The 26,629-nt window shown below is 44.4% G+C and overlaps 6 protein-coding genes across 6 annotated transcripts in view; 2 read left to right on the top strand and 4 right to left on the bottom strand.

The window, feature by feature from the left end:
- The window catches only part of LOC126558167 (26S proteasome regulatory subunit 6B), a 199,445-nt gene that overhangs the window by 12,875 nt on the left and 159,941 nt on the right, over window positions 1–26,629 (bottom strand). The window lies entirely within an intron of this gene.
- Window positions 2,621–4,829, top strand: LOC126558596 (uncharacterized). The gene is made up of 6 exons (XM_050214636.1): window positions 2,621–2,733; window positions 2,814–3,060; window positions 3,136–3,264; window positions 3,349–3,427; window positions 3,494–3,633; window positions 4,512–4,829. The coding sequence occupies exons 1-6, from the start codon at window positions 2,621–2,623 to the stop codon at window positions 4,827–4,829; spliced, it is 1,026 nt and encodes a 341-aa protein (XP_050070593.1).
- LOC126556665 (clathrin heavy chain) lies at window positions 8,376–15,090 on the bottom strand. The gene is made up of 6 exons (XM_050212074.1): window positions 14,915–15,090; window positions 13,234–13,696; window positions 9,110–13,156; window positions 8,863–9,029; window positions 8,717–8,803; window positions 8,376–8,636 (listed from the first exon to the last, which is right to left on the bottom strand). Exons 1-6 carry the CDS (start codon window positions 14,954–14,956, stop codon window positions 8,412–8,414), a joined length of 5,031 nt encoding a protein of 1,676 aa, XP_050068031.1. The 5' UTR covers window positions 14,957–15,090; the 3' UTR covers window positions 8,376–8,411.
- On the bottom strand, window positions 17,624–19,980 carry LOC126557935 (facilitated trehalose transporter Tret1-like). The gene is made up of 4 exons (XM_050213861.1): window positions 19,838–19,980; window positions 18,582–19,111; window positions 18,253–18,507; window positions 17,624–18,181 (listed from the first exon to the last, which is right to left on the bottom strand). Exons 1-4 carry the CDS (start codon window positions 19,893–19,895, stop codon window positions 17,624–17,626), a joined length of 1,401 nt encoding a protein of 466 aa, XP_050069818.1. The 5' UTR covers window positions 19,896–19,980.
- LOC126557237 (protein suppressor of forked) lies at window positions 21,623–24,363 on the top strand. Its single transcript, XM_050212943.1, has 9 exons — window positions 21,623–21,662; window positions 21,736–21,849; window positions 21,918–22,126; window positions 22,213–22,600; window positions 22,668–22,859; window positions 22,936–23,127; window positions 23,192–23,438; window positions 23,506–24,069; window positions 24,146–24,363. The coding sequence occupies exons 1-9, from the start codon at window positions 21,624–21,626 to the stop codon at window positions 24,361–24,363; spliced, it is 2,163 nt and encodes a 720-aa protein (XP_050068900.1). The 5' UTR covers window position 21,623.
- On the bottom strand, window positions 24,899–26,264 carry LOC126558633 (serine/threonine-protein phosphatase 6 catalytic subunit). The gene is made up of 4 exons (XM_050214683.1): window positions 26,017–26,264; window positions 25,655–25,783; window positions 25,430–25,588; window positions 24,899–25,357 (listed from the first exon to the last, which is right to left on the bottom strand). The coding sequence occupies exons 1-4, from the start codon at window positions 26,182–26,184 to the stop codon at window positions 24,899–24,901; spliced, it is 915 nt and encodes a 304-aa protein (XP_050070640.1). The 5' UTR covers window positions 26,185–26,264.

The following is a 26,629-nucleotide window of genomic DNA, read 5'->3' as shown; positions in this document are numbered from 1 at the left end:
TAAATTTGCTAAAGTATAGTTAATAATCGAACTATAAATATTGACATTTTCTCAAAATGTGTGGAGCACTGTGTATAGAATATGAGTTTTAAATCGCTTATTTTATTTTATTTATGTTTTTTTTAAATGATTTACGGTTGAGACAGTACATGATGAAGCTTTTTCGCCGATTACATCGAACACAAAGGATAGTTTAATAAGCTTTTTCTTCTCTTTAACGCTTTAAACACAGATTTACACTTGACGAGGGTGCAGATTAATTACAGATGCTTTTGTTGAACTCAAAGTATTTAAAAAAAACGAGGGGAAAATAATAAAAAGCAATGCGAACAAAAATATTCAACAGAAATAGTGGTGGTATGCACTGTTGTTCAGCTCATGGATTGATAAGCGTAACATAACTTGGACAAATTCATTCAACACGTAAGCACGCAATGTGGTCACGGTTAGCATAAATATACACCAGACATATAACAACAAGAGGACAACAAACAAACACACACACATATATATAAAGACATAAAGATGATGATAAAAAAGGAAATCGTATATCATAGCGTAAGAAAATGGTTACACTAAATTATTGATTAGTTTTAATTATTATTCCAAATCAGACAATGTTGCTCTTCTTGCTACAGTTTGTTTTGTTCAATTAAAAGTGTTTCATAATCACAGCCTGATTGAAAAAAGATCACAAAGATCAAGTGTCTGTTAAAATATGCTTTTCTTCTTCATGTTTGATAGCGCGAAAGAGCGTTGGTTGGTTTGAAAAGGTGTAGCCAAAGAGTATTCACAAAAATCTGTTTCGTTAGGATCCTAAGATACAAGCGCTTAAACGCTTAATAAACCAATATTACTAATGCGTATTGTGCTTGTTTTTCTCCCAAAAAAAGCGTCATTTCTTCTTGAGAAGAGTATCGAAGCTAAAGTGTAATACATGATAAGGACGTTGTATAAAATGAATGAGTTTGAAACGTAATCGTAAACATACAAGCGTAAAGGCGTAATACCAACCACACTCGTACACGTTTAACCGATATTACCCCTACATTTATTCGTCTCCACCTGTAATGGCACCACAATGCCACAGTACCAGTAGTTTGTGTGATAATAAGGAGCGATATGTCGAAGCCCGCAAAACATGGCACGATCTGGCACATGCAGGAGTGCACATGAGGAGCAATTTGAGAGCGAAACGAAAAACACCCTGTACACAACAACACTTCTATCTATATATTCGAGCGTTCAATTATTAAACTAAATAGCATATTTAATATACTCTTGTGCATTTTAGAAGGATCAACGTTCGAAAAACTCTCCACGAAGAACACCATTCCGTGGAAAATGTGCCCACGTCCGATCGAATGGAGCCAGTACATAAGGAAAACAAATGCAAACGAGGAATCTAGTCAAATGTCTGTCTAGAAAGGCTAGCGCAAATGTACTACTCGTGAAGTTGTGAAGTTATAAAGGAACTCCTTGCCCCCACCCACAAGAACTCAGTCAGATAGCTGATAACCCCACCAATTAATTAACTGTTTCCTCTGGGGTATTAATCACATTCACATCAAGGAAGGGCGTTGATTCTTCGTAAAAAGAAATAAAACAAAGACAAAAAAAACATGGTACCGTTAGCGGTTAGGGAAGGCAAGAAAACGATAGGAAGAGGATGTGTGATGTGGTTCGGAATCGGAAAAAAACGGACAAATTGGCTTGTATTTTAGTTGTATTTTGGCTTCCTACAGTTTCCTCCAGTTTCATAGTATAGACAATTACATTTAATAAATACTTATCCAAAATGAGCATATTTGTGTTGATGCGTGGGTCCTTTATTCCTGATAATGCTCCGTCGTGTTTGTCCGAAATTACGATTGTCCCAAGATAGCAGAACTACTCCGTCACCTTGAGGGTATCGCTGTCAACTAGTACGGTGTTTCACAACCGGGGCCTATTCACGGACTGATCCTCCGTCGCATTGCTCATCGATACAATTCTTCACGTTTTAGTCGGGTGTACGCCTCACACGCCATCTCTACATGTCATCCGTGTATGTCATCCGCGAAGCCAATAAATTGGAGAAACCGGTAGAGAACCGGTGCCAAGGATGTCTTTGTCCTGTCCCACGGTTCGTATAACACCTTCCAAGGCGATATTGAAGCGTAGACAGAAGAGCCCGTCCCCTTCCGTCGTTCCGATCAATGGAATCGTTTCGAATCAATGGCCGCTTTGAAGTCGGTGCGTAGGGATCTGACGCTCTCGGCAATTTTGGAAGATTTGCCGAAGAGTACATCCATCACATTCACCTTGATAGCTGCCGACGAAATTTGTAGCACGAGGGACAAGTCTGCAGAAAAGGATCTGGGATAGGATCATATAGGCGTTTATCGCTACACCTGGAAATCATCACTAACAGACATACAAACGTCATACTAGTAGCTCTATAAATGAATAAAAAACGTCATCCTTTTTCGTAACTATGGTTACGATTCGCAGCAGCACTGGTTTGTTATTTCTCACCAAACAACAGAAATATTGCAGTCCGAAACAGAACACGTCCCTCATTGAAAGGAGAAAAAGGTGTAAAATTCCCAATTTCAGCGAACTTTTCAACACCGACAACATGCCACGTAGAAAGCCAATCACCAAGCTGGGCGTGTTTGGAAAATATGATCTAAATCCGGAGCAGGCAGCAGAAAACTACTTCGAATCGAAATTGAACAATAAGTTTTATGTGTAAGTTGTCGATGACTAATGACAAATCTGTCCACTTCCAACATAGGAAATAATAACGAATAATCCACTAAAATTTTCAGTAACGTTCCCGGCTGGGATGTCGCACGCAATGGATTCGAGCTTAAGGGCATTCACAATGATCATGACTATATGGAAATCACCAAGGAACAGCATCGAATGCGTGAACAAGCCCAACGCCAGGTGGTGGTCAATCGGAAACGCTTGGAGCAGACGACCGATCTACTGCAGCGAATGCGGGCCGAATTTGTCGAGTTGAACGATTTCCTTAAAGATTGCGAAATGAAGGAACAGAACGCACTGGATACGGTATTCTATTTAACCAGAGGGTACACTTAGATAAAAATGATTGATGGTTGACTCTCATTAACAAATCCATTACAGGTTAAACGGGAAAAGCAAAAGCACGAACTATATGGACAAAAGATTGCACAGCTCGAGACGGATCTAGAAACGTTAGACGAGTTTGTAGTAAAATATGAGGCAACGATCAACACATTTGAACCGTTCGAGGTACGCCGGTTGTAAAATGGTGGGCTTCAAAGTTGCAATACTCAAACCAGTGTTCTGGGCTTTTCCTTTCCGCTCTTTTTGCAGAAAGTCATGGAACAAACGATCGCCGAATCAAAGAGCTTCGACAGTATGCAAGATCTTATTCAGCGTTGCGATTCACTTTGTATGTACCACCGATTATGTGTAGCTGCTAGTGTATTGAAATATGTTTCCTTGCTACCTTTCACAGTGCTGGCACAGGTTGAAATTTCTGCAGTGGAGCAACAAAAGATCCAAGAAATAGAGGAAATACGACAGAATCTGTTCAAGGCAACCAAGACGGCGCTGCACATAATTACCGGTTTAAATAATGACCTATCGGAACTATTGGTAGGTATAATGCTAACGGTTTTGGGAAGGAGATTGAAAGGATTAAATTATCTATCAATCCTATGCCCCAATCCTAGAGATATGCAATCAAACCATCCCCATTTGGAGCCTAGAACGCGACCTCAGGTGACCTTCCGTACATTTTCCTTTCATTTTCCCAAATGTTTGCCTCCAAGCCAACCCAACCTGATTGGCTTGCTTTTAAAAGAGTTTCTGGGGTCACAGTTTCGAATCCGCTAAACGGATGGCGATCGTATATCGTCCGATCATATAAAAAACACGCATAAGAAGGCCTCAACCTTGCGAACCACCTTTGTCGATATGTGTGGGACCTCATGAAGCCACGGGTACCCAGGCATCTGCTTTCCGGTTTCGAGAGGCACATGTCAGCCGGTTTCGTCTAGAATGTATACAATGAGTTTGTTAGATCAGTTTACTACTTATCCAAAATATCCTTCATCGTTCAGACAAATTCCTTAATCCTTCAGCTCTAAGTCTCTTGAGGATAAAGACACTAAGCCAAGATTTTACTCATCAATTTCCGCTGCATCTTACGATTCTGTTCCGTTCTGATGTAAAGCTTAACATGGTTAAACCGGGCACCAAGACGTATTAAGGTTGGGAGTATCGATACAGAGCCGTCACATGGCAGGATCGGGGTTCAAATCCTATCCCGACCGTCCTCCCGTAGTAAGAACATGACTATCCAACTACGTGATATCAGCAAGTCGGATAAGCCAAAGCTAATCGATCGCCAGACATAACCTCAGAAGTCGTCAAGCTAATTATTTCGCTCTTGCGGGAAAACGACCTTCTAGGTCTGCCTCTTTTTTAAGAATCATTCCTTAGCTCTAATTCCACCACTTTCCCCCGTCCAGACACAATACGTTGCCGCCAAGGAGGAGGGATTACGGTGGGAAAAATCCGTCACCGTCGTCAAGAGCTACATGGTGGAGAATGAGTCGAGCATCAACTGTCTACTGGACGCAATCAATCACGTGTACATTCTGTTACGCAAACGCCGAGGATCGGCACCGATCGCACCACGTGGCGATGTCGAAACGCAGCTCGATCACATCAAGGATGAAATCGAGATACTGCACGATGTACGTAAGCAGGCAGCGGCTAAGCTACGCAACGATGGGCATAGCCTGTGCGGAGAGAAGGGCACGGAGCGACGCAAGACGACACTGTAAGGTAGAAGGGATTTCGGGATTCCAATTCACAACACACCAATTTTGTTTGACAACTTTGAGTTTTATTCATCTGTTTATTCTCGCGCTTATTGTGTATTATTGTTTTCCGCGCACTTCTGCATTATTTTACTCGTAGATGAAACGATATCATTTAATTTCAATCAACCAGTTAGTAGTAGTAGTAGTAGTAGTTTTGTTGTTCGAGCTTTACTTGTCTTACTTTTTTCATATTCACTCCTCGCTAGCGAATCAATAATATAATATATATTTATATGCATTACAAATAGGGGAAAAAGAGTTTCCGTAGTGCGTTGTGTAACACACTTCGGATCATTATGCCTGTTTATAGCATATTTATATCCATACATATATATATAAACGTATCTTCTGATTTCTTTTGTGTGTATGTGTGTGTGTGTGTGAAACATATTTTCATCTAAACATCCTCCGGTGGGACCAGGGAGGCTCATTTGAAGAAAACGGTTTGCAATGTACTACCTACTACTGTACTTAATCGATCTTTTACTATGTTTGCCTGTTCATAGCAATGCAGTAAAATATTAATAAACATAAGTTACATAAATAAAATCCAATCTCCAGTCCGAGACGTCCCGTTCTGTTTGTGCAAACAAGGATGAGCATATACAAAATTAGGTCAAAACGAAAGCAAGTTAATGTAAAGTTGGTAAGGATTGATGTTAAATAAACTCCCAAAACAATAGTTCAAAACCAAGATAACTTTTCGGTCATTTTTTTTGTTGTGTATCGTACGCATTAAAGGAATGATTTAGTGTATAGCAGCAGCTTGCAAAAGAAGCAAATTTAAACATATTTTCAGGAAACACAACTTCTTCTTTCATTATTCAGACACGCGCTAAATACCAGAATGCAAACGAGAAACGCGTGCAAACAACTACTACTTCAACAACAATGAAGGAACGAGAACCAGTGTTAATCGTCTTTAACGATCAACGGCCTGGGTGCGAACGGCTGCAGCTATGCAAACCACCACCTTCCTTTAGCGCTTTAGAAGATTAAACCAAATGACAATACTGCATTTTCTGCTACTTTCATTAAAACAGGAAGTGAAACAAGTGAAGCGAATATGACGATAGCATCAGGATGGCCTTTTCTCCTATTAGGAATGCATCCTTTTTTTTTTGTTGGTCTACCAATTCTTAAGATATTGGGAGGCGCTGTTTCTGTCAGTTTCGGTTTCGTGATTATATATAGTTTAATTTCTTAGCTTTTGCTCTTCCTGGTGTGTGTGACTTTGTTGTTTTTGCTAGTTTTGTAAGATAAATTTTACACAACGATAACAAGAAGATGAGTGGCCTTTGCTCGTGTATGAGGGAGGGAGGTTCGGTACGCTTCCATGCATATTTACACACTCTGGATTTTGTTTTCTCTTTACTGTTTACGCGCATATATGCGTGTATTCATGTATGTATATATATATATATTTTTTTTTTTCATCTGTTTGTTTTACCTTTGCATCTATTTTTTCATTCTCTTAGTGAACATTAAGATAAATGATAACGATTGTTTCTCTTTTTTTTCTCTTTTAATGTGAAATTCTACTTAATAATGCTGCAATTATTAGGGTTTTCATTGTTATTCTTCTTTGCCTACACAACAGGAGAGAGAGAGTTCCTTTTTTTTTTTTTTTTTGATGGCTTATCTTTTTTTTCAGTAGCGTTTTTTTCAAACAATTCTTTCAAACATACAATGTATAGCAGCAAATAAATAAAAATACGCGAAACAACATTCCATGTAACCCCTTTTCACGATGCTACAACAGCGATAGTCGAACATTCCACACCGGAGCAGACTGGAACAAACAAAACGTGACGCACTTGCGTCCGTTTTAAGGATTTCCACGCTAGAAGCTAGGGGGAGGGAAGTCAATGGCATATGTAGAATATGTTGTTCTGCGCGTTAATCGAACGTTCCTTAGTTAAAACCTGAGAATGAGGGAAGAACAAAACGGAAGAATAACACACGGCTCAGAAATATGTTTTCGTTGAAGACCTTTCTAGGTCCCTTTTTGCTCAACGGAGTAAATATACTGCATGCTCGAAGACGAAAGGATACGAGGGGCGTGCGAGGGCGGGAACATCATACATACGTAGTATAAGTGGTGGTTTTGTTTGAGAACGAAACTTTATCGCTTTATTCGTACACAAGTAAATAATGGAAGGTGGAAGAGGTGTGCGCCTTATTTGTGTGCGCCATATACTACTGCTACTAGTACTACAGCTACTACGCAATGTTTAATAGTTATTTGTATATAAAGTTATGCATAGATATATACTCTAACGGCTAGAGCCTAAGCGGTATCCGCGCGCCTCCGTCACACATCTTCCAAATCCCTCCTCCGTGTAACCAGGGAGGGGCTTTCCTTTAGAAGCAAAAGTAAACGAAACATATCGGCAAGAGCCGACCTTTCCTAAAATTCACACATCTCGCGAAAGGGGGCGTTTGATTTAACTAAATGCTGATGATGATGATTCGTGTTGCAGCGTGAGGCGTAGTTTTGGAACGGAATCAAATCGAATCATCAAACACGCAGACGGTGAAAGATGTAACGACAAATAGTAATAAGCAAGGAGATGTATGTGTGGTAGGCTCACCTAGAACAATTGTGTGCTTTGATCAAAGTATGCCATACTTTGTGATTGCAGTCCATTCAATTTTTGGCGCAAAAAACGTGAGATTTAAATAGTTCTAGTGATAGAAAGCATATGTTTCAATTCGGGATCGCTCGATCATCAAAAATTACTTTCCGAACAAGCCGTTGTAAAAACTTAGTGCACTTTCGAAGAGGCTCTCTGGTGAACTATTGCAAAAAACGAGTTCTAAATTGCAAATTGATAGTTACAATGGCGACCTGTGATTGGTGCCGATCTTATATTCATCTCCTTGGTAATAAGCAAACAAAAAACGAGAACGCCAGACATTGGTTATAGCACAGGGACACACAATCTAGCATATTGAGGTGATTATAACTTAACTGTTCTAAAAATGCATTACTTTTTTTAAATAAAAACTTCACGGTTGTCTTTTGTTCGTACTGTAGCAACAAAGTGAGGTTATGTCTACTTTATTCATGTACTAATTATATTCGTTTGCGTGCACACAAATGGAATAGTGTGGGGAGATGAAACAGGCTGGGCAAACAATTAGTAAAGCCAATTAAACCAAAAAGCACGCTCAAGCAGTATCATCAATTTGTCCCCAAGAGTTGCTGCTGGCCGGCCTTATCCAAACTAATAATTATACACGAATCGCGCACGATCGTGGTCGTTCAAATCGGGAATGATGAGAGGGGATATTAGGGGACATTTGCATGTTGCTTACTAACGATCCCAAATCTTACTTCTCACTATAGTGAGAAGTAAGATTTTATTGCCTGGGATGCTCTCAATTGCGTGCTCTTTCTCTTTTCTCTCTCGCTCTATACACATGCTATCGTCCTGCGTTTCACTATACGCTACACACATACAACGTTGCCGCCGGATATTCGAAAATCCTGGTTTTCGCTTCTTGCTAGCTAATTTAACACAACAACGTGCAATAATTTTACATACCACCGTACTGGTATGGGGTCATATTTGGTTGCGGTGGCACGTACGCGCCCGCGTACTGTGTTGCATACTGGGGCATGCCGATACCGGGACCAGCCGTCAGCATGAGCTGCGGTTCGGGCATGATGATGGATTTGTGTTCGGTGCTTTCACCCTCCTTCTGTCGCTCCGCGTCGGACGCTTCGAGTTTGTCCACCTTGGAGGTATATTCTCTCGTCACCTAAAATGACATGTAGCGACGATGTTTCGTTAATGAGAAGCGAAACAAGGGGAGGTTTATCAACAAACAAAAGAACATACCTGAATTATATAAGGCATAGCAAAGTCCATGATGTTGTGGCGCCATGCGAGCTCTAAGATTACGTCGGGCCGCAGTAAATCGTAGCACTGGAAAACACAAAAAACGTCAGTCAAGGCCTCCGGAGCGCAACGTTAACTATACCCACCTGGAATAGGCATGCCGCGAAACAGTCGTATGCGCCCCGCTCCAAAAACCATCCGAGCAACTCTTCCGCCAGTTCGCCCTGGTGCGATTCGGCCGCGTACTCCATCGCATCCTTGAACAGGCGATCCTTTTTGCACAGCTCCACACTTTGCTTCCAACGGTTGTTTCCTGTAAAATAAGGATACAGAAAAAATAAGGGTTAAATTAGCTTGCGCAACAGGTCTTCTTTTCCAAATGGAGATAAAAACCTTTGTACAGGTAGGCGGCAATACGACGGAACTCCGTGAGTTCGTGCTTTTCGAGCTTCTGCGCAAGCGCAATGTTGTCAAAGTTGTCGAACGCGTCGATGGACGTCCGCAGTCCTTGGTAGTCCTCCTCATCGATCAGCAGCCCATTGAGCGCTTCGTTTATTGCCTTATTGTTAAGGCTCTGCACCGACCGCAGATACGTCTTGACCAGCTGTAGATGACCCTGCTTCGTGAAGAAGCTAACCGCACGCGTATGGTCCATGCGGGGCGCTAGCACAAGCAGCATATCGTTCAACAGTAGCGGCTTATAGTCGAGATAGAACTGTATCGCTTTGTAGTACAGCTCGATGTTGGCCACCTTGGTGATGATGTCCTTGAAATGACCTTCGCGCCACGCTTCGGACGGATGTGCCATCATGGCCAGCACAGCATTATCATACTCCTCATACTTGTCGTACAGGAACACGAGCTCCGACCACAGATGTGCCTGTTCGGCCGCCCGCAGTACCTTCGGAATGTTTACGCGCGACCAAAACAGCTCGAGATGTTCACGCATCTTGGCCGGCTTGTACTTCGAGTACAGGATCGCCAGCTCGGTGAACATTCCCATATGGGCACGTTCCAACCCAAGGGCGGCCTCGAGCAGTCCAATCAGCTCCTCGAAGTATCCCCGGTCCTGGTAGTAGTTGATCAAATCCTCCAGTTCGTCCGCGTGCACCACAATGTGAAGGCCACACATCTGCGCCAGCCGGAACTCTTCCGCGTCGACACAGGCAAAGCACACCTCCTTCCAGGTGCGGGTCGAGTTAGCCTTGCGTGCCCCATCTACCGCACCCTGGAACTCGCGTAGATGCACCAACGTTATCGCAAGCCGGGCAAAGTTGCTAACGTTGTTGTACAGCAGCTTGGCCGCCTCGTACATACGATCGTTGAAACAGCGATCGCCAATCTTCTGAATGTCAGCATGGTTCGGACCAGACACGAATTCTTCCAGATCAGCCAACCGTCCGGTACGTGCGTACGCGTAAATCAATTCACTCTCGATGTAGCTTTCGCGAGCCTTCTTGCGCGCCATCTGCAAATAGCGTACCAGATCCTCCCACGAATCGTTCTTGCTTGCCGTTTCGACCACATCGATGTACGCGCTCGGATCGTCCGCCTTGATGTAGCTGTCGATTGCTTCTTTTACCAGCCCTTGCTGCAGCTGAGCACGGGCCAGTTGCGACCAGACGGCTGGTTCGTTACAGCGCTCTGCAAACTCGTTCGCACGCTCCAGATTGTTCACCTGCTCGATCAGCACCTGGATGGCTGAGGTGTTCACGTCAAACTTTTTGAAGATTGCAAATGCTTCCTCGTACAGCTCATTGTTGATCGCAATGTTGGCAATATCGGGCGCATCGTAGTTGTCCAGCCGGTTGATGTAATCCATCACGCGGCTACGATCCGCCTTAATCGCCGTCAGTATAAGCAGATTCTGCAGATTGCGGTGATCGGAAAAGACGGACGAATCGAGCACAATCTTCTCCAGCAGCTCGATCAGCTCGTTGGGCAAATCGGCCGTCATGAACGCCTTCACCGTAACGGAAATGTCATCCGGATCTTGCGTCTCGGACAGTGCCGTCTGCACGACTTGGTCAATCAGCTGACGCTTGTAAGGGTTAGCCTCGGAGAGCACTTCCGCCCACAGTTCCGCATCACGACGACGCACCAGATAGCGGGCTTCCGATTTGAACAGCGAATTCTCGTTACACACAGCAATCAGCTCACGATCACACTGGCCACGCTCGTAAGCAACACAGGCCAAATGTGGATCACGCTTCTCGCAGTAGCGTCCTACCACGCGACTATCGTAGAACTGATTCTCCTTCAGGAAACGCTCCGGATTATTGTTCGAATCGATGTAGATCTTAGCGAGCGCATTGTGTGTCGCCGGTTCGACGCAACCTTCGTGCACGCGGGATTCTAGCCACGGTAGCAACAACTTCAACCGGTTACGCTTCTCAACCTCCTCCACCAGCTCGTCCGTCGAGAACTGTCCCTTCACGACCAGGATCAGATTCTTAATGATGTCCTCCGAGCAGTCAACATCCAGCAGACCGCCCACGACCACCGGCAAACGGGACGGGTTCACCTTCTGCACGTAGATCTCGATGTACTTCTGCAGACTGTTGCGGTACAGGTAGAGTACCAGATCGTGCACGAAATCGAACCGATCGCACACAATGATCAGAGGCAACTGATCGGTCAGCTTCGCCTCCTTCAGGAAGTTCTTTACACGCTCCGCATTGTAGCAGTTTGATTCGCGGCAGATACGTTCCACCTCCTTGATCTGATTGGTCTTGCAAGCGGCCTGAATGTACTTGAAGTGTACCTCCGGATCCTGGCTAAAGTTAACGATCGATCCCAGGAAGTAGAACAACCCTTCGTAGCTCTTGAAGCTTTCGAACAGATCGATCAGTGCCTTCGTGGTCAGCTGCTCATGATACTTGGTCGCAATTTGAACGCAGATCTGCAGATTCTGACGAATGTTTGCCGTCAGCATCGCCTTCAAACACTCGAGTGAATCCTCCACCGAGAGGGTGCCAAAGAATCCTACCAGCCAATCACCGTTTAATAACTGTGTGTGCACGACTGCACGCTTAATGTCGTACAGATCGGTATAGTGTTCCAGGGCACGCTGCAACAGTCCTGCCTTCTCGCACAGCTGCGCAATGTGGGCGCGATCGTAGTGCGTAAACATGGCGTTGCCAAGAATGGCATCGGCAACCTGTGGCGCCGACATCAGGTTCATTTCGAGCAAGCGCGTCTGGAGCGCACCTTCCGCGGGACGATTGTTCTTGAGCGCATCGAGCAGGAACGCGGTACACTGCTGTACCATGTTCTGCTCCATGAAAATGTCCACGATCTGGTTGATGTCGGCTAGTGGTTCCTCGTCCGCTACCAGCATGCTCGCAAACCCGGAACCCTGTTCCGGGTTCGTGCGCATCACCGACCGCAACAGGAACACATAGTCCGGGCTGTAGTTAACCTTCTTTGCGTACAGTACAATCTTCTGGAATTGGCCCGTTTCGGCGAAACACTGGATCACCTTATTCGGCACGTTAGAGCGCAGATAGATCGATAGGGCGAGTGTCGGATCAGACGGTTTCACCAGATCGCCCAGCTCCTCGCTGCACTCCAGCTTCTCCTCCTTCAGCCACTTCTCGCAGAGCTGCTTGCGGCCTTGCGCCAGTACCGGGCGGCATAGTTCGAGCGATTCGTACTTGTTCAGCTTGCCCTGATCGAGCAGAATGCCGAAATATTGCAGCAAGGGCGGCGAATTTGTGCCCGGTTGCGCTGGCACCTGCTGGAACTTTTGGATCGTTTGTGGCGTACGGAGAATGCCTTTCGGTGCAATGGCGGCCACCTTTGCCGCTTCCGCAAACTGGCCGTTTTGGAAGAGTTGGTTGAACTTGCGTACAAACAGATCCTCTGCACCGGACAGATTGTTTCGCACGGCCATGCGCAGCGCCAAGTCGGGGTTCTGCAGGACGGTATTGATGTACGGGATGATTTGCTCCTCGTCGACCGTCACCGACAGTACCTGGCCCTTGCGGTTCACACCGATAATGCCACCGCTAGATTCGTGCGGCGCCGTTACAAAGATCGTATCACCGGAAATGCGGTTCATGTAGATGCAGGTTGCCGTCTCGATATCGTACATGTGGATGTAACCGTACTTGGTGATCAGGTAAATCACATCGTACCGGGGCGACACTTGCATCGCGACCGGGAAATCGCTCTGCGCTTCTGGCGGGAAGAACACATCGACCGCCTTCTTAGTGAACGCGACGTTACCGGCCGGCGGTGTACCGACCTCGATGATGTGCAGCTTAGCTGCGGTTTGCGACCGGACGGCAAAACAAAACAGTGTCGACAATTCCTTGTTTTCCTCCATCTTGAAGGTGGCAAAGGAAGCCGCGTGTCCCTCGATTGCTTGCGAAACCTTGCGTTCCACCGAGTACAGCTGCATTGCACCAATGACACGGTTTTGCTGCGCCGAAATACCTGGCGGAGGAATTAAGGTAACACATTGACAATTCACTCATCTCAACAGCACAAAATTGGAAGGGATCGCTACTTACCAACTAGCAGCAGCCAAGCCTGCTTCGGATCGGTACGATAGTTGATGATCTGACAGCCGTTCAACGACGAGTGACGCTCGAACATCTTGATCGGCGTCGAGTCACCCTCCATTGACCAGTGATACACGGACGTTTCCGTTACCAGCGACAGCGTGTTGAGCGTGATCCACTTCCAAAACACTACTTCCTCCGTCATCGTGTGCGCCTTCATCTTCGACTTCATCTCGATGTTGAAGATCTGCAGCGTCTTCTGCGCCTTCAGTGCGATCACTTTGCTCGCCGGATTCATGATGGCGGAGTCCGCACTGATCGGCCGCCGGATCGGGTTCTGTGCATCGTTCATGTCGATGATCACGACCTGCGCCGTCTCACCCACCTTCTCCCGAACGCAGATAAACTTGTCCGACTCCATCGTCAGATTGGTGAACGAGATCGAGCTCGCATTGATGTTGATGTTGGTGAGCTATCATCCGCAGAGTAGGCGCACCAAAATTACCATGGATACCCCACCGCGCGCACACCAGGAGAGGAAACAGACGCATAATCAGTCGGGGAGTTTCGGTTGAAACGATAACAGTCAGCATCAGCATCAGTGGCCAGCGTGGAAACAGCACGGACGACGTTGGACGTTGCATAAACATCCAGACAGGAAGAGAAATAAAAAAAAATACACAGAATTGCGATAAGAAACACATTATTCCTTCTGCACTTTTTGTAGACGTGGTTCCTGGTGGGCTCATTTCATTTATCAAGGCATTTACTTCTCGCCTGCTTAAATACAGCATCCACCCACACTGTTATGGAGCTGTATCGAACGCTATCAAATATAAAACTAAATCGGTCAATAAAATTGCATCCCTCTGCCCAAGGGAAATTAAATTTCCCGTCTGGACGATACGGACTTTTTCTCTCTATCTTTAGCCCGCTATCAGCGAAGACACCCTCCAGGAAGTGAAAACCTGTTCTAGAGAAAACATGCACCGCACATCCATCCCTTGTCCCGTATCCAAACGCCTCCCGAGTTCGGGAAAATTGACGCCAGTGCCTCAACGCTATGCCCATGGGTGCGAGGACCTATCATTGCGTAATGTCAAATCGCTCGTTTCCGTTCCTTTCTCCCCAAGGTAGTGACATTACATACGATTTGTGAAACACACAGGCGCATAGTGGTGCTTTTTGTCCCTTTTCGTCCTACTTCTGGATGCTACCTGCTCCTGCATCCATTTACTTTACTGTTGTCCTCTGAGTGCAATCGATTTCTCTTCACTCGCGGAACACATGGAACGCGCGCCGAATGGATTCCAGTTCTAGACACAATTCTGGACGTAGAAGTTTGATCGGAAAAAGCAGTAAAATTTTGATTCATTAATGGGAGCAATGTTTTTTTTTTTTGCATAGGAACACTCTATCATCACATCACATTAAAAGGGGCGTCACAGTTACTCCGTGACACATGACCAAATACCCTCATTCTTCATTGTCTCCCACTTTAACAGCTTCTCCATATCTACAAATGGCCATATAGTTACCATGCAGAGCAGAGTATGTTTAAAGAGGGATGTGCAGAGCAATTCTAGGTCATTGGCGACAACGTCGCAACGTAAGCAAAATGGAGCAAGTGCCGTTTTTTTCCTTCTTCATTTATACCAACCCAATCGCCGTAAGCACGTTCGATACTCACCTGTAAATGCTCCTGAAAGCGTATCGGAAGTTGTTGCGACATTTTTCAGCTGCGTTTATTCACTACTCTGTTAAACACTTCCTTTTCTGATCACTTTCGGTTACACGTTTCTCGCTTAGTTTAATAGTTAATTTATATAACAACTTATACTGTTTGAAGCCTTAATAACTTGCACTTGCACTAGTGTTAACTTTTTGTCTTCTCTCTTGCAGGACGAACACGTACAAATGATGATGTGGTGGTACACGGTCTAATCCTTTTTCGTACGGTTTTCCGTGACACCTTACTGGGTAAAGAAAGAAATATTTAATATATTTGACGCTGTTATATTTCGGTTGAGCTGACACACGATTTCACACCATTTAACACTACCCAGCTGCAGCGGAATGTGAAAGACCGCAACAAACCTCGGATGAATATGTTGCTTTGGAATCTGTGCACAAATGCAGCAAACACACACAACACACACATCGAAAAATCGCCTGCTACGACGGCCGACACAAAGTTGAATGATTCTCCGGTCGCAAAGCATGCAACTAGCATACGCATACATACTTGCGTAAGAAAAAACTGAACAAAGTAGTGGTGAAGGAGCGGTGAATTAGGCCTTCTTTACATATCAATCACCGTAACTCTAGACGCTGAAACATATCGCGGAAATCGTTATGCTGCCCTGCTCAACTTACATGCTTGTTCGCGGTAATGATACAGAATAGAGAGAATAGAAGAGCTAACCGTCCTAGTAAATTTCTTCTTAAAAGGATGAACTCATCTGATTTATTGGTGTTTCTCATACATGGGGAGGATGATTTAACGATATGTTGACATTTGTCGCAAGGAACTATATGAGCGTACACAAGGGAAAACACACATTAGCAACATAGCGTAGCAAAGCCGCTGTTTCCTTGTGTAGGTACATTGAATAATTGAATTCCAATATGGCCGTTCTCTGCTTGCAGAACCTTTAAACATATCGCTGTTGCCTGCTATCATAAATCACGCGTCTTTACAATGTGTCCTACTTTTCGTCAGCATAATGTCTTTAATTTTTTTAACCTTTTTTATAAAGTATATGAAAGGCAAACAATTCACGTTGAACGAATTTAACTGGATAGATGACGATGTGACCAAAAGAGAGCGTGAGTGAGAGAGCAGAGCATAAAACGGATGCACCAATACCAATTGCCGTCGGTGAAAAGCACCTTCATGTTGGTGTGTGCGAGCGAACTGGTGAAACGGGAGAAATGAGGAAAACAACTCACTTCCCCCGAAAGGTAAATTAAATTATCTTTAACTATTGAAATTTCTGTCGAGTGTTTGTTTCTTGTGCACGAAAGCGGGTCAAACACGCATTCGGTGGGGCGTAGAAAGGGGACGGATAAATCCACCAAAAGAGGGCCGACCAGTATATTGTATACGCTGTACGAGGAGAGCTTCTCCATTATTTCGACACCTATCAATCAGATTATCTCTCGGTTTGTCCGGTTGCGCCTCGCACCGTAAGTGAACTTTTTTTTCCTTTCCCTATCAGTGCGGTCGGGGTCTGGACGGGCACGGGTAAAGTAGTGTTGGTGCCAGTCTGTATCAGGTAACGTAGCCCTACTGCCCCGCAGGTAGTGCACTGCTTCCTCTCATCCGTCTTTTTTTTTTTTTTGCTCCACTGCTGTGACTAGCAGCGCTAGCAAAATGGCTCGGTTGAGTCACTTTCTTCCTCCCGTACATCAGGAAAGACCCCCGCCCCACACACTGCACGCACACATACACACAACACTAAGGTGGCCAAGTGCCACATCACTTCATCGTTGGGCGCCGCCTCCGCCCATGAACGTCTGCTACTGCTGGTTCGTCTCGCACTGCCGGATTGTCGTTTATGTTCACCGAAAATTGTACGGTGAATATACCGTTCGACACCATCATCAGAAGAACGTCACCACCATTTTCTACAAATGCGTGCGTAATCGCACCATTGGCACCAATTTTCACACACTTCCTTTGGCTAATGGAAATAGTTTGTTCTTCTTGTATTGTACAACATCACGTACTTTTTCCAACGAAGCGTACTGAGAAAACGGATACTGCCGTGTAGTTATGACAAAGCGCACCTCCCACTCACCGATGCGCATAATTTTTCACAAACAGCTTTTTGGGTCGTAGCACTTGTCTCTGGCTGCTCTTTGTGTTACTGCTGATGAACTTTCATTAATAAGGTTCTTGGTTTCAAGGTTTCTACACCAGCCTATGAGCAGAGAATTAACTGCAAACAATATCCACACATGGTGTAGAAATTAAAGCACAAATTCACGAAAATTTTACCCGTGAGACGCACACACACACAACACACACGCACGAAAACCGTCAGATGAGTTGCAAGTTGGAAAATGAAATGCGGCAAAAGTTCGTTTATCCGTTGCCTTTGGTCAGCGTGCCGATTAATCGAACAGCACGGATTATACGAAAAACAGTGTCAATGGGCTTTCTTGTACAGTAGAGTCAACATTTTCTATGTTTATTCAAAAAATTAAAAAATACCATTTTATGTGCACGTGTTGATGGGATCTATTCTGATTTGAAGATAAATTCTATAAATTGAACAAAAATACAAAGTATATTTAGTTTGTATTCAGATAAAATACAATTTAGATACTATTCTTACTGACTATCACATAAAATAAACACCGGTTGATGTACAAAGGTGACTCACTTAAAACGTTATTTTTCAGCCCTATAATACATACGACTGCTCGCCAATCGAGTTTGTATCTGATCGAATGTTTTACCCTTCGTTTCTGGTACGAAAAGAAATACAAAAACTGCACCAAGCAAACAGAATCCACCAAACAACCAAAACGTTCCCGCCTCACCTAACCCGTTCCGAAGTGGATTGAATGTAATGCTTAACATAAACGACAGTGCGTAACTGGTACATGTTGCCAGTGAGCTTGCGAGATCTTTTACATCGATCGCAAACACTTCACCAATCATGATCCACGGCACTGGTCCGAAACCGATCGAAAATAAAGTTACAAAGGTGGATAGCGCCAGAACGGGTAACCATTCGAGGTTTTCCACCTGCGATGGATTGGTGTGCAAAAGCTGAAAGTACACCCCCAGGACAATGTGTGAGGCACACATAATTACGGCAGATATCATCAGCAGCCAGCGGCGTCCAACTCGATCGACTGTAAAGGAGGCCAGCAGGGTGCCAAACACCTGCATCACACCGACGATGATCGTAGCCACGCCATAATTAAGCGAATCTGAAGCATTCTATTGAAGGAAAATATTCAAAATGAAGGGTAAGTAAAGAAGGGTCATAAAACAACAGTTTCGGCACTCACCATGAAAATGTCTGTGGCATAAAACAAAACTGCATTAATGCCGGACATCTGCAAAAAGGTGACCAGCCCAATCATGGCAAAGAGGGCGCTCAATGTTTCTGGGGTGAATAAGGATTTTTTAATTGACTTTTTGGGCTGATTCAACAATGCATCCTGCTGCGTTTGGAGTAGTTCTATCTCTGAAAAGGCGTCACATTTTGGTCCACGCAGCCACTTGAGCGTTTCTACAGCTTTGGTTTTATGTCCTCGTTTAAGCTATGTGCAAAGTTAGATGTAAATTTATTCTTATTGACGAACTTTTTTTGTTCAAAAGATTTCTCAAATCTTACCAGACAAGGTGGCGTTTCGGGCATTAGCATGAATATTGGTCCAAATAGTAGCACAATAAAACCGGAAATTATATTCAGCTGAAACACATTGACACCAACCGAAATGCTGAATGAAATCAGCATTCCCAGGTTTAGCATGAGCTGAAAAAAGCTGCCCACAGTGCCACGGATTCGTTGATCCGCTATTTCACCTATGTAGATCGGCACTGACATAGAGTAAGCGCCAGCAGCAAAGCCCTGCAACAATCTGCCAAGATACATCATCGCAACAGCTTGAGCCCAAGTCAGCAATACCCATCCCAAAAGCAGTGGTAAAACGAAGAACAGGATAGTATTTTTGCGTCCTTCTGATTTCATCATTAGACCACAAGGTATGGCGGCGATTGCACCCCCAACAGGCATAAAGGCAATAGTCCAAGAAAATTGATCATCGGACAGATCTACGTTCCCTTCACCATCTTCCAAGATCCGTGGTCCTGCTGGTGCGGACCAGCCAAAAACCATACCGATCGTAAGTACGCCATAGGATGCTGTAACGAAACAATGATGATAGTAAATGTTAAGTTCCATCAAAATGGCACAATCTGGGTGGGTGATAAGACATTGTTCATCAATCAAACTAATATTCCAACCGTGGCGAAATTGATTTTTGATTATAATATGCCTTGATCGTTTCCTTATCTTGCCAGCTTTGAGCACGTGCTTGTACGCTACAAATATGTGTAATCTACTGATTGTTTACAAATTTTCATGCTAACCATCCCGGAAGTTATGTTATGGCATAGTAATTTAAGGTCTAGTAGGGTCGGGGCAGGGATCCAGTGATAGATCAAATCCTATCCGCACTATTTTCCTGTCTGCAGGCTTGGATATCCTAATACGGAAAAAAACATTTCAAATAAATTAGAAGAGGTAGAGATTTCGGTTTAAAGTATTAATGGTCCAAGGATTCGATTTTTTTATCAACTTTCCCCGAGTCCCGTGGAAAATGGCTCAAGTCGATCTCGAATCTGCTCTGATATCACGGGTTGCTGTCTGTTACTTGGCGCCAACGAGTGACTCTCCAAAACACGATAAGAAGTAGTTTAGTGAAGACAGATTATTTGGCCTGTATGACCGAACAGAGGTTGGATACTCCAACAAATAAGTACTTTATGCCAAAAAAAAAAAATATTTTCACCGTTAGCCAAAGCTATAACAAATAAATAAATATTTCACAATACACGGTAGAACTTAGACGCGGAATGCATCGCTACCTGCTAATGCTGCGATGTACTGGTTTTGATGTGGGAAATAGTACGGTATCTTGCCCATCGTTGCGCACGCGAATGCGAACCACTTAACAGCTTAACATCAAAATAATCACTGAGCAAGATAGCGGTCTAACGGTAGCGATGAAACGTTTTTCGCGAGCAGTAAAGAACACTGGTCTTGATAAGGTGAAAACGAAATCGCTCTCTTTTAAGTGAATTTAACACTTTTTTGTAGCAGTGCGTTATCAACTTTAGAAACAAAACCGATACGAGCCGTGATTGATGAATCACGCACTTGTAATCCATTGTCCGTTTGTGAGGGTATTTTCGTCCAGTTTCAGATTTCGGTGGTGTGGGTTTTTTTGTTTTCTTTGCAAACACGTGCTTAATCCTAGGAAGTTTTTGAATAGATTTAATCATAAAATGTAATTTTAACGCAAAACTTGTGTTTCCTGCAGTATGAAACCAAAGGATTTGCAATATGATTTAATCAAGCTTTGCTGTTTGAAACCTATGATGACCAGTGGCGGATTATCGTATGTGAAGAGGTAACGGCCGCCGGGAGCCTCGTCGGTCAGAGGGGTCTCGTCGGCCAGAAGGGCCTCAGAAGGCGAGAAGGGCCTCAGAAGGCCAGAAGGGCCTCAGAAGGCCAGAGAGGGGGCGAGTTGATCAGTTATGTTAGTCAAGCGTCCCCCACGGGTAAACATTTTGAATTTTTATAATGAAGATCAGCCTCGGTTGAATTTGTCACTACACTTGGAAAAACTCCCTCACCCCCCCCCCCCCCCCTTTAATTAAAATTTTAATTTTTACGTGCCACTTAGATGGGAAGCTTAAAACAAAAGGGGGCCTTTAAAAAGGAGAAGAAAAACATTCAACATCATTAGTTAACATTTGTCACGTTATTCATACATGTTTTGTGTCTTATTTTTAAATTAAAAATATAAGAGTTTCATAAGCATTACTTATGGTATGACTCTGGAGTATTTTTTTCTTTTCAGGCTTATTTCAAGTTAAGAAAATTAAATCTGTGTCTTTCTTGGGTGCGCATGATTGATTAACCTACTACGGACGAATCAAGTCATTGGATTGCAAGGATCTTTTATACTAATTTTATTCAATTTAATATGAAAACATAAATCAGAGCGGTCCGACGGTAGAAACGACTTACAGCAGCGCAGGTCTTCACACGACAGGACCTGGGTTCAAATTCCATTCGGACCGTTCTCCCGTAGTGACGACTATTTATTCAACTATGTGGTATCCATTACTCTAGTAAATCATTCGATGATCGGCGTGACTTAGAAGGTCGTAGAAGCAAGAAGAAGAAGATGATGATGATGATGAGTGCTTTCATCATCATCATATTCTTCTTCTTGCTTTTACGACCTTCTAAGTTACGCCGATCATATTGAGGAATGAATTTCAATATTAACGCAAAAGGACCCATTTTTAAAAATGTATAACCGTTCTTTTGTACCGATCTGCATGCAACTGTCAAGCTGTCGGTGTGCGTGTCGGTACAAAAGCGTTTGAAAGTCTTCAAGGGGCGTCCTGCTTTGTATACATTTTGTTTATAAGCGTCAAACGTACTTGACATCGGCAAACAGCACCGCGAGTAGCATTTTCTTTTCCCACTGTAGGACGTTGCTTACTGTAGCATTCGATTTGCATTTACCATTGCTATACCTTTTCCTATACGCTCGCAAGTTCCGGTAACGGGTTCTATAGCGTACGAGCATTTAAGAGCCCTCCAACAGTTACTTTAGTTAGCCACTTTGTTCGCGAAATGACACAACAACTGAAGGACCAGCTGAAGTTTGATATAGTGAGTGTTTTGTAGTTTTGTAATTCGAATAACACAAACATAATTGAGCTTTAAAACTTTTCCTATTCACCAGGAATGGGGACACGAGCGGTTGGTACGGGCACAGCAAACCGTGGAAATACGACCGTTCGATGTGGAATCATGGTCATTGCTGGTTCGCGAAGGGCAAAGCCGGCATGTCAACGAGGTATGTATGGATCGGGCCGGGGATATCTCAGAGGGACATTGAACATTGAAGTTGTGCTTTGATTCTAGGTACGATCGCTGTACGAATCGCTGGTGTGCGTGTTTCCTACGACAGCCCGGTACTGGAAGGTGTACATCGAGCAGGAGATGAAGTACCGCAATTACGAGCGTGTAGAGAAGCTGTTTCAACGCTGTTTGGTGAAAATCCTCAATATCGATCTGTGGAAGCTATACCTGACGTACGTGAAAGAAACTAAGGCTGGACTTAGTACGCACAAGTAAGGACATTAGCTTTTTCTAGGCTTATCGATCTGTTAGGTGGCATTGTGCATAAAATTTACGATATAATATGCTCTGTTTTCAGAGAAAAAATGGCGCAAGCCTACGATTTCGCTCTGGAAAAGATAGGCATGGATCTACACTCGTTCTCCATCTGGACGGACTACATTACTTTCCTGAAGAGTGTAGATGCTGTCGGAAGTTATGCGGAGAATCAGAAGATAACTGCAGTCCGGAAGGTATACCAACGTGCGGTCATAACTCCGATCATCGGTATCGAGCATCTGTGGAAGGATTATATCGCGTTCGAGCAGAACATCAATCCGATCATATCGGAAAAAATGAGTGTGGAACGTTCGCGAGATTATATGAACGCGAGGCGTGTTGCGAAAGAGCTGGAAATTGTAACGAAGGGGCTGAACCGTAACCTGCCTGCTGTACCGCCAACCGTAACAAAGGAAGAGGTTAAACAAGTGCGTCAAGGGTAAAGCTGCACCCCGATGAGGATGTGTACTGATATGTTTTCTTTCCATTCGATAGGTTGAGCTGTGGAAAAAGTACATCGCATTCGAGAAATCTAATCCGCTCCGTAGTGAGGATAATGCACTCGTGACACGGCGCGTCATGTTTGCAATTGAGCAGTGTCTGCTGGTGCTCACACACCATCCAGCCGTTTGGCATCAGGCGGCCCAGTATTTGGACCAAAGCTCGAAGCTGCTCGTCGAAAAAGGGGTAAAAGCTTACGTCTCGGTCGTTTGTAGGAAGTCCAGGTTATACCTGTTTGCTCACCTTTTTTCCATTTCCGTAGGATCTCAATGCGGCCAAAGTGTTCAGTGACGAAGCAGCCAACATTCTCGAACGTGCTATTAACTCGGTGTTGAGTAGAAATGCGCTACTCTACTTTGCGTACGCCGATTTTGAAGAAGGACGCTTAAAGTACGACAAAGTGCATCAGATGTACAACAAGTTCCTCACGATCAATGACATCGATCCGACACTGGTACGTAATGAGCTTACTTGATGCGCTCTATTGCTGGTTTATTAAATATAGCCATGCTCTACAGGCTTACATTCAGTATATGAAATTTGCTCGCCGTGCCGAGGGTATAAAGTCAGCACGAGCTGTATTTAAGAAGGCACGGGAGGACGTTCGCTCCACCTATCATGTGTTTGTAGCGGCGGCACTGATGGAGTACTACTGCAGCAAGGATAAGGATATTGCGTTCCGTATATTCGAGCTGGGGTTGAAACGGTTCGGAGGAAGTCCTGAGTACGTCATGTGCTATATTGACTATTTGTCGCATTTGAATGGTAATGGGGTTGTTCGTATGTTTGTCGTAAGCAATAGAATATTTTAAACACTTTTTCATTTTTGTAGAGGACAATAACACCCGCGTCCTTTTCGAGCGCGTGCTTTCTTCGGGCGGATTAACGCCTCAGCTTTCGGTAGAAATTTGGAACCGATTCCTCGAATTTGAGTCCAACATTGGCGATCTGTCCAGTATTGTGAAGGTTGAACGGCGCCGCAGTGCCGTGCTAGAAAAGCTGAAAGAGTTCGAGGGAAAGGAAACGGCCCAGCTCGTCGATCGGTACAAGTTTCTCGATCTTTATCCGTGCTCGCCGTCCGAGCTTAAATCGATTGGGTACAGTGAAACGCGTGGCATGCATAGTGTGACCGGTGTAAAGCCACCAGCTGTCCCAGCACCGGAACAGCCGGAACAGCGGGCACAGATTGCACGGCCCGACTTTTCCCACATGATACCGTACAAACCGAAACCGAACGCGTACCCGGGCGAACATCCGGTGCCGGGCGGTGCCTTTCCGCAGCCGACTGCATTGGCCGCATTGTGCGCCATGTTGCCACCACCCACCAGCTTCCAGGGACCGTTTGTGGCGGTGGATAAGCTAATTGAGGTGTTTGATCGTATACAGCTTCCGGAAGGTAGGTTTGACTTTTCTTGCTGTTGTTTACGGTCCGTTTTTAAATAATCGAATCGAATCGTAAAAATGCTTTCTAGTTCCACCGCCACCCAGCGACAGTACGGCTGATTCGAGGTTATTTGAGTTGGCAAAATCAGTTCACTGGATCGTGGACGATAGTATTTACGCGAGCGAAGGTGGCCTTAGACGACGTCGTATGGCACCGGGCGGCGAGGATAGTGACGAAGAGGCGGTTGCACCGGCCCCACCAGCGAACGACATCTATCGACTACGACAGCAGAAGCGTTTCAAGTGAGCCGTGTGCTGATGAAGGATTTGGTGCGTTTCAGGGGACAATCGCTTTCCCCGATTCAGGAGGAAGTGCGTGTAATTGTGTTTGATAAATGTATCATAAGAAGAGGCTGTTAACCTCTGTTAACTGACTGTTAACTTCGATACTATTTTAAAGCAGTCACTAGCCACGGAAAATTGTCTTTGTACATTAGATGGTCCGTAAGAGAAAGGTTGTTGGATATCGTCCTGGACCAATTGATATCTATTCGATTTTTATTAAATTTTCAACTAAATGTAATTTGTTAGACAACAAATAGGTCCATCTCTCTGGAAAATGTTATGCAACCTAAGGGAAAGAAAGAAAAAAAAGCATACACAACGACCCAAGTTTTACGTGTTTAATGTTACTGTCGTTTCGCTTCTAGGAAGTTTTTATACTTTTATTGTGCAAAAATACGTTAATAACTGAAGATAGTATGCGCGTGTGAATCTTCGGTTCCGTAAAAAAAAACAACCAATCACATCGGAAGGTTCCGGCCGTAAGGGATGTGGTTCATTTACAAGAAGTAAGGCGTAATGCGCTGGCTAGGTATGACGCGCTTGTCGTTTGGGACGGCTTTGAATATTTTCACAAACGGTTCACATTGTGTTTCAAATTCTAGTATTGCAGCCACATTACCGCACCGGTAGCAGTAGTTTGGAGCCGACCAAACCGTCACCAGTTTCTGATCGAACTGATAGTTGACGCCCTCGTGCACCAGCTGATGCGCACGGCAGATTTGATCCAGTCTGTTGATGCTCATGAAATCGTTCGTCACGAGCGACCCAAATAACCAGCCCGCACCGCGTGGACTTTCCGCCCAGGTGTCGATGTCGTCCGGATCGGACCAAACCAGATCGCAGAACGCGCCCTTGTGCGGGATCTCCTGATCACGGTTAATCGTTCGTATCTGGTCGAGCGTTTTGATCTCTGGGCTTAGGCCACCATGCACACATAGCACCGAATTATCAATTATCTGAAAGTGAGAAGGAGAAACATCATCCGTTATCGTTTGTCAACGTCTGCGTGACAACTGCTTGTTGCTTACTGCGGCAATCGTAAGCAGATCAAACACCCGACAGCAATACTTCCAAGGACTGGCGTTACCGTACTTCGTGTAGCATTCATCGTAAAATCCGTACACTTTGGTGATTTGGCGTGATTCGTGGTTCCCTCGGAGAAGCGTTATTTTGTTCGGGTACCGTGCCTGCAATGTGGAGCAAAACAGCATTTATAAAAGGCACATTCTTTCATTAACACACATTACAATTACCTTCAACGTAAGCAAACGTGTAAACGTTTCCAGGCTGTAATATCCTCGATCAACAAAATCTCCCATAAAGATGTAGTTCGTGTCCGGCACATCGCCACCGGTGCGGAACAACTCCTCTAGATCGTAAAACTAGACGCGGAAGGAAGGAAAGGACGCAAAAGGGATATGTGAATAAAGAGGAAAATGAAAATAGACCTCCTGTTGATGGGTCCGGCAGAACGTTACACGGCAAGTGTGGCCATTTACATTCTTATCACCTCACGCACCGAACGACGGTGACGCGCGTGATTCACGCTAAATATATACGCATTGAGTGGATGAAATGGGATACGCAACAAAAAAAGAAAACGAAATAAACGAACCTGTCCATGAATATCGCCGCAAACGGTGACGGGTGTACAGACGGGCTGTACGTTCGATTCCTCCATCAGCAGCTCACAAACGATATCGCACAGCTTTTTGAGATCATTTTCCGGCAGATATTTGCACTGCTTCGCGATCTCTATCCACTGGTCTAGTTCCGAAGCCATCGCTTCGTTTTTAGATGATTACTTGTGCGAGGTAGTTTTTCTCCGATCGTTTTATCGCTCTACGGACGGTGATATGCAAGGGAGGGCTTATTCTTACGAAGAAAAACACAATGCGAGTCTTCTTCTTCTTCTTCTTCTTCTTGGTTGCAGGTTGTATCCTCCTATGATGTCAAAGACTCATAATCAGAGGCATACTGCAATGCGAGTCACCCATTCGCTGCCACTATCTGACACCCACTGTCAAGCAAGGGCCACAGCCAAGCTGTTTACAAGCAGTTGTGGTGAACACGAAGGTGTTATAGCGTGTATTTTTTTTTTCGAAGTAATTAGCACCTCTTACATTGGTTCTGTGCTACCCTTCTATTTTTATTCTTCGCACAATGTATAAATTCAAATTTAGCGTTCCATTTGAAGAAAATTAAATGATTATCAAAAATTTTACTTG

This window comes from Anopheles maculipalpis, chromosome 2RL (assembly GCF_943734695.1).
Source record: "Anopheles maculipalpis chromosome 2RL, idAnoMacuDA_375_x, whole genome shotgun sequence".
NCBI classification, from domain to species: domain Eukaryota; kingdom Metazoa; phylum Arthropoda; class Insecta; order Diptera; family Culicidae; genus Anopheles; species Anopheles maculipalpis.
The sequence above is the reverse complement of the archived record's forward strand: the minus strand, read 5'-3'. Positions and strand labels throughout refer to the sequence as shown.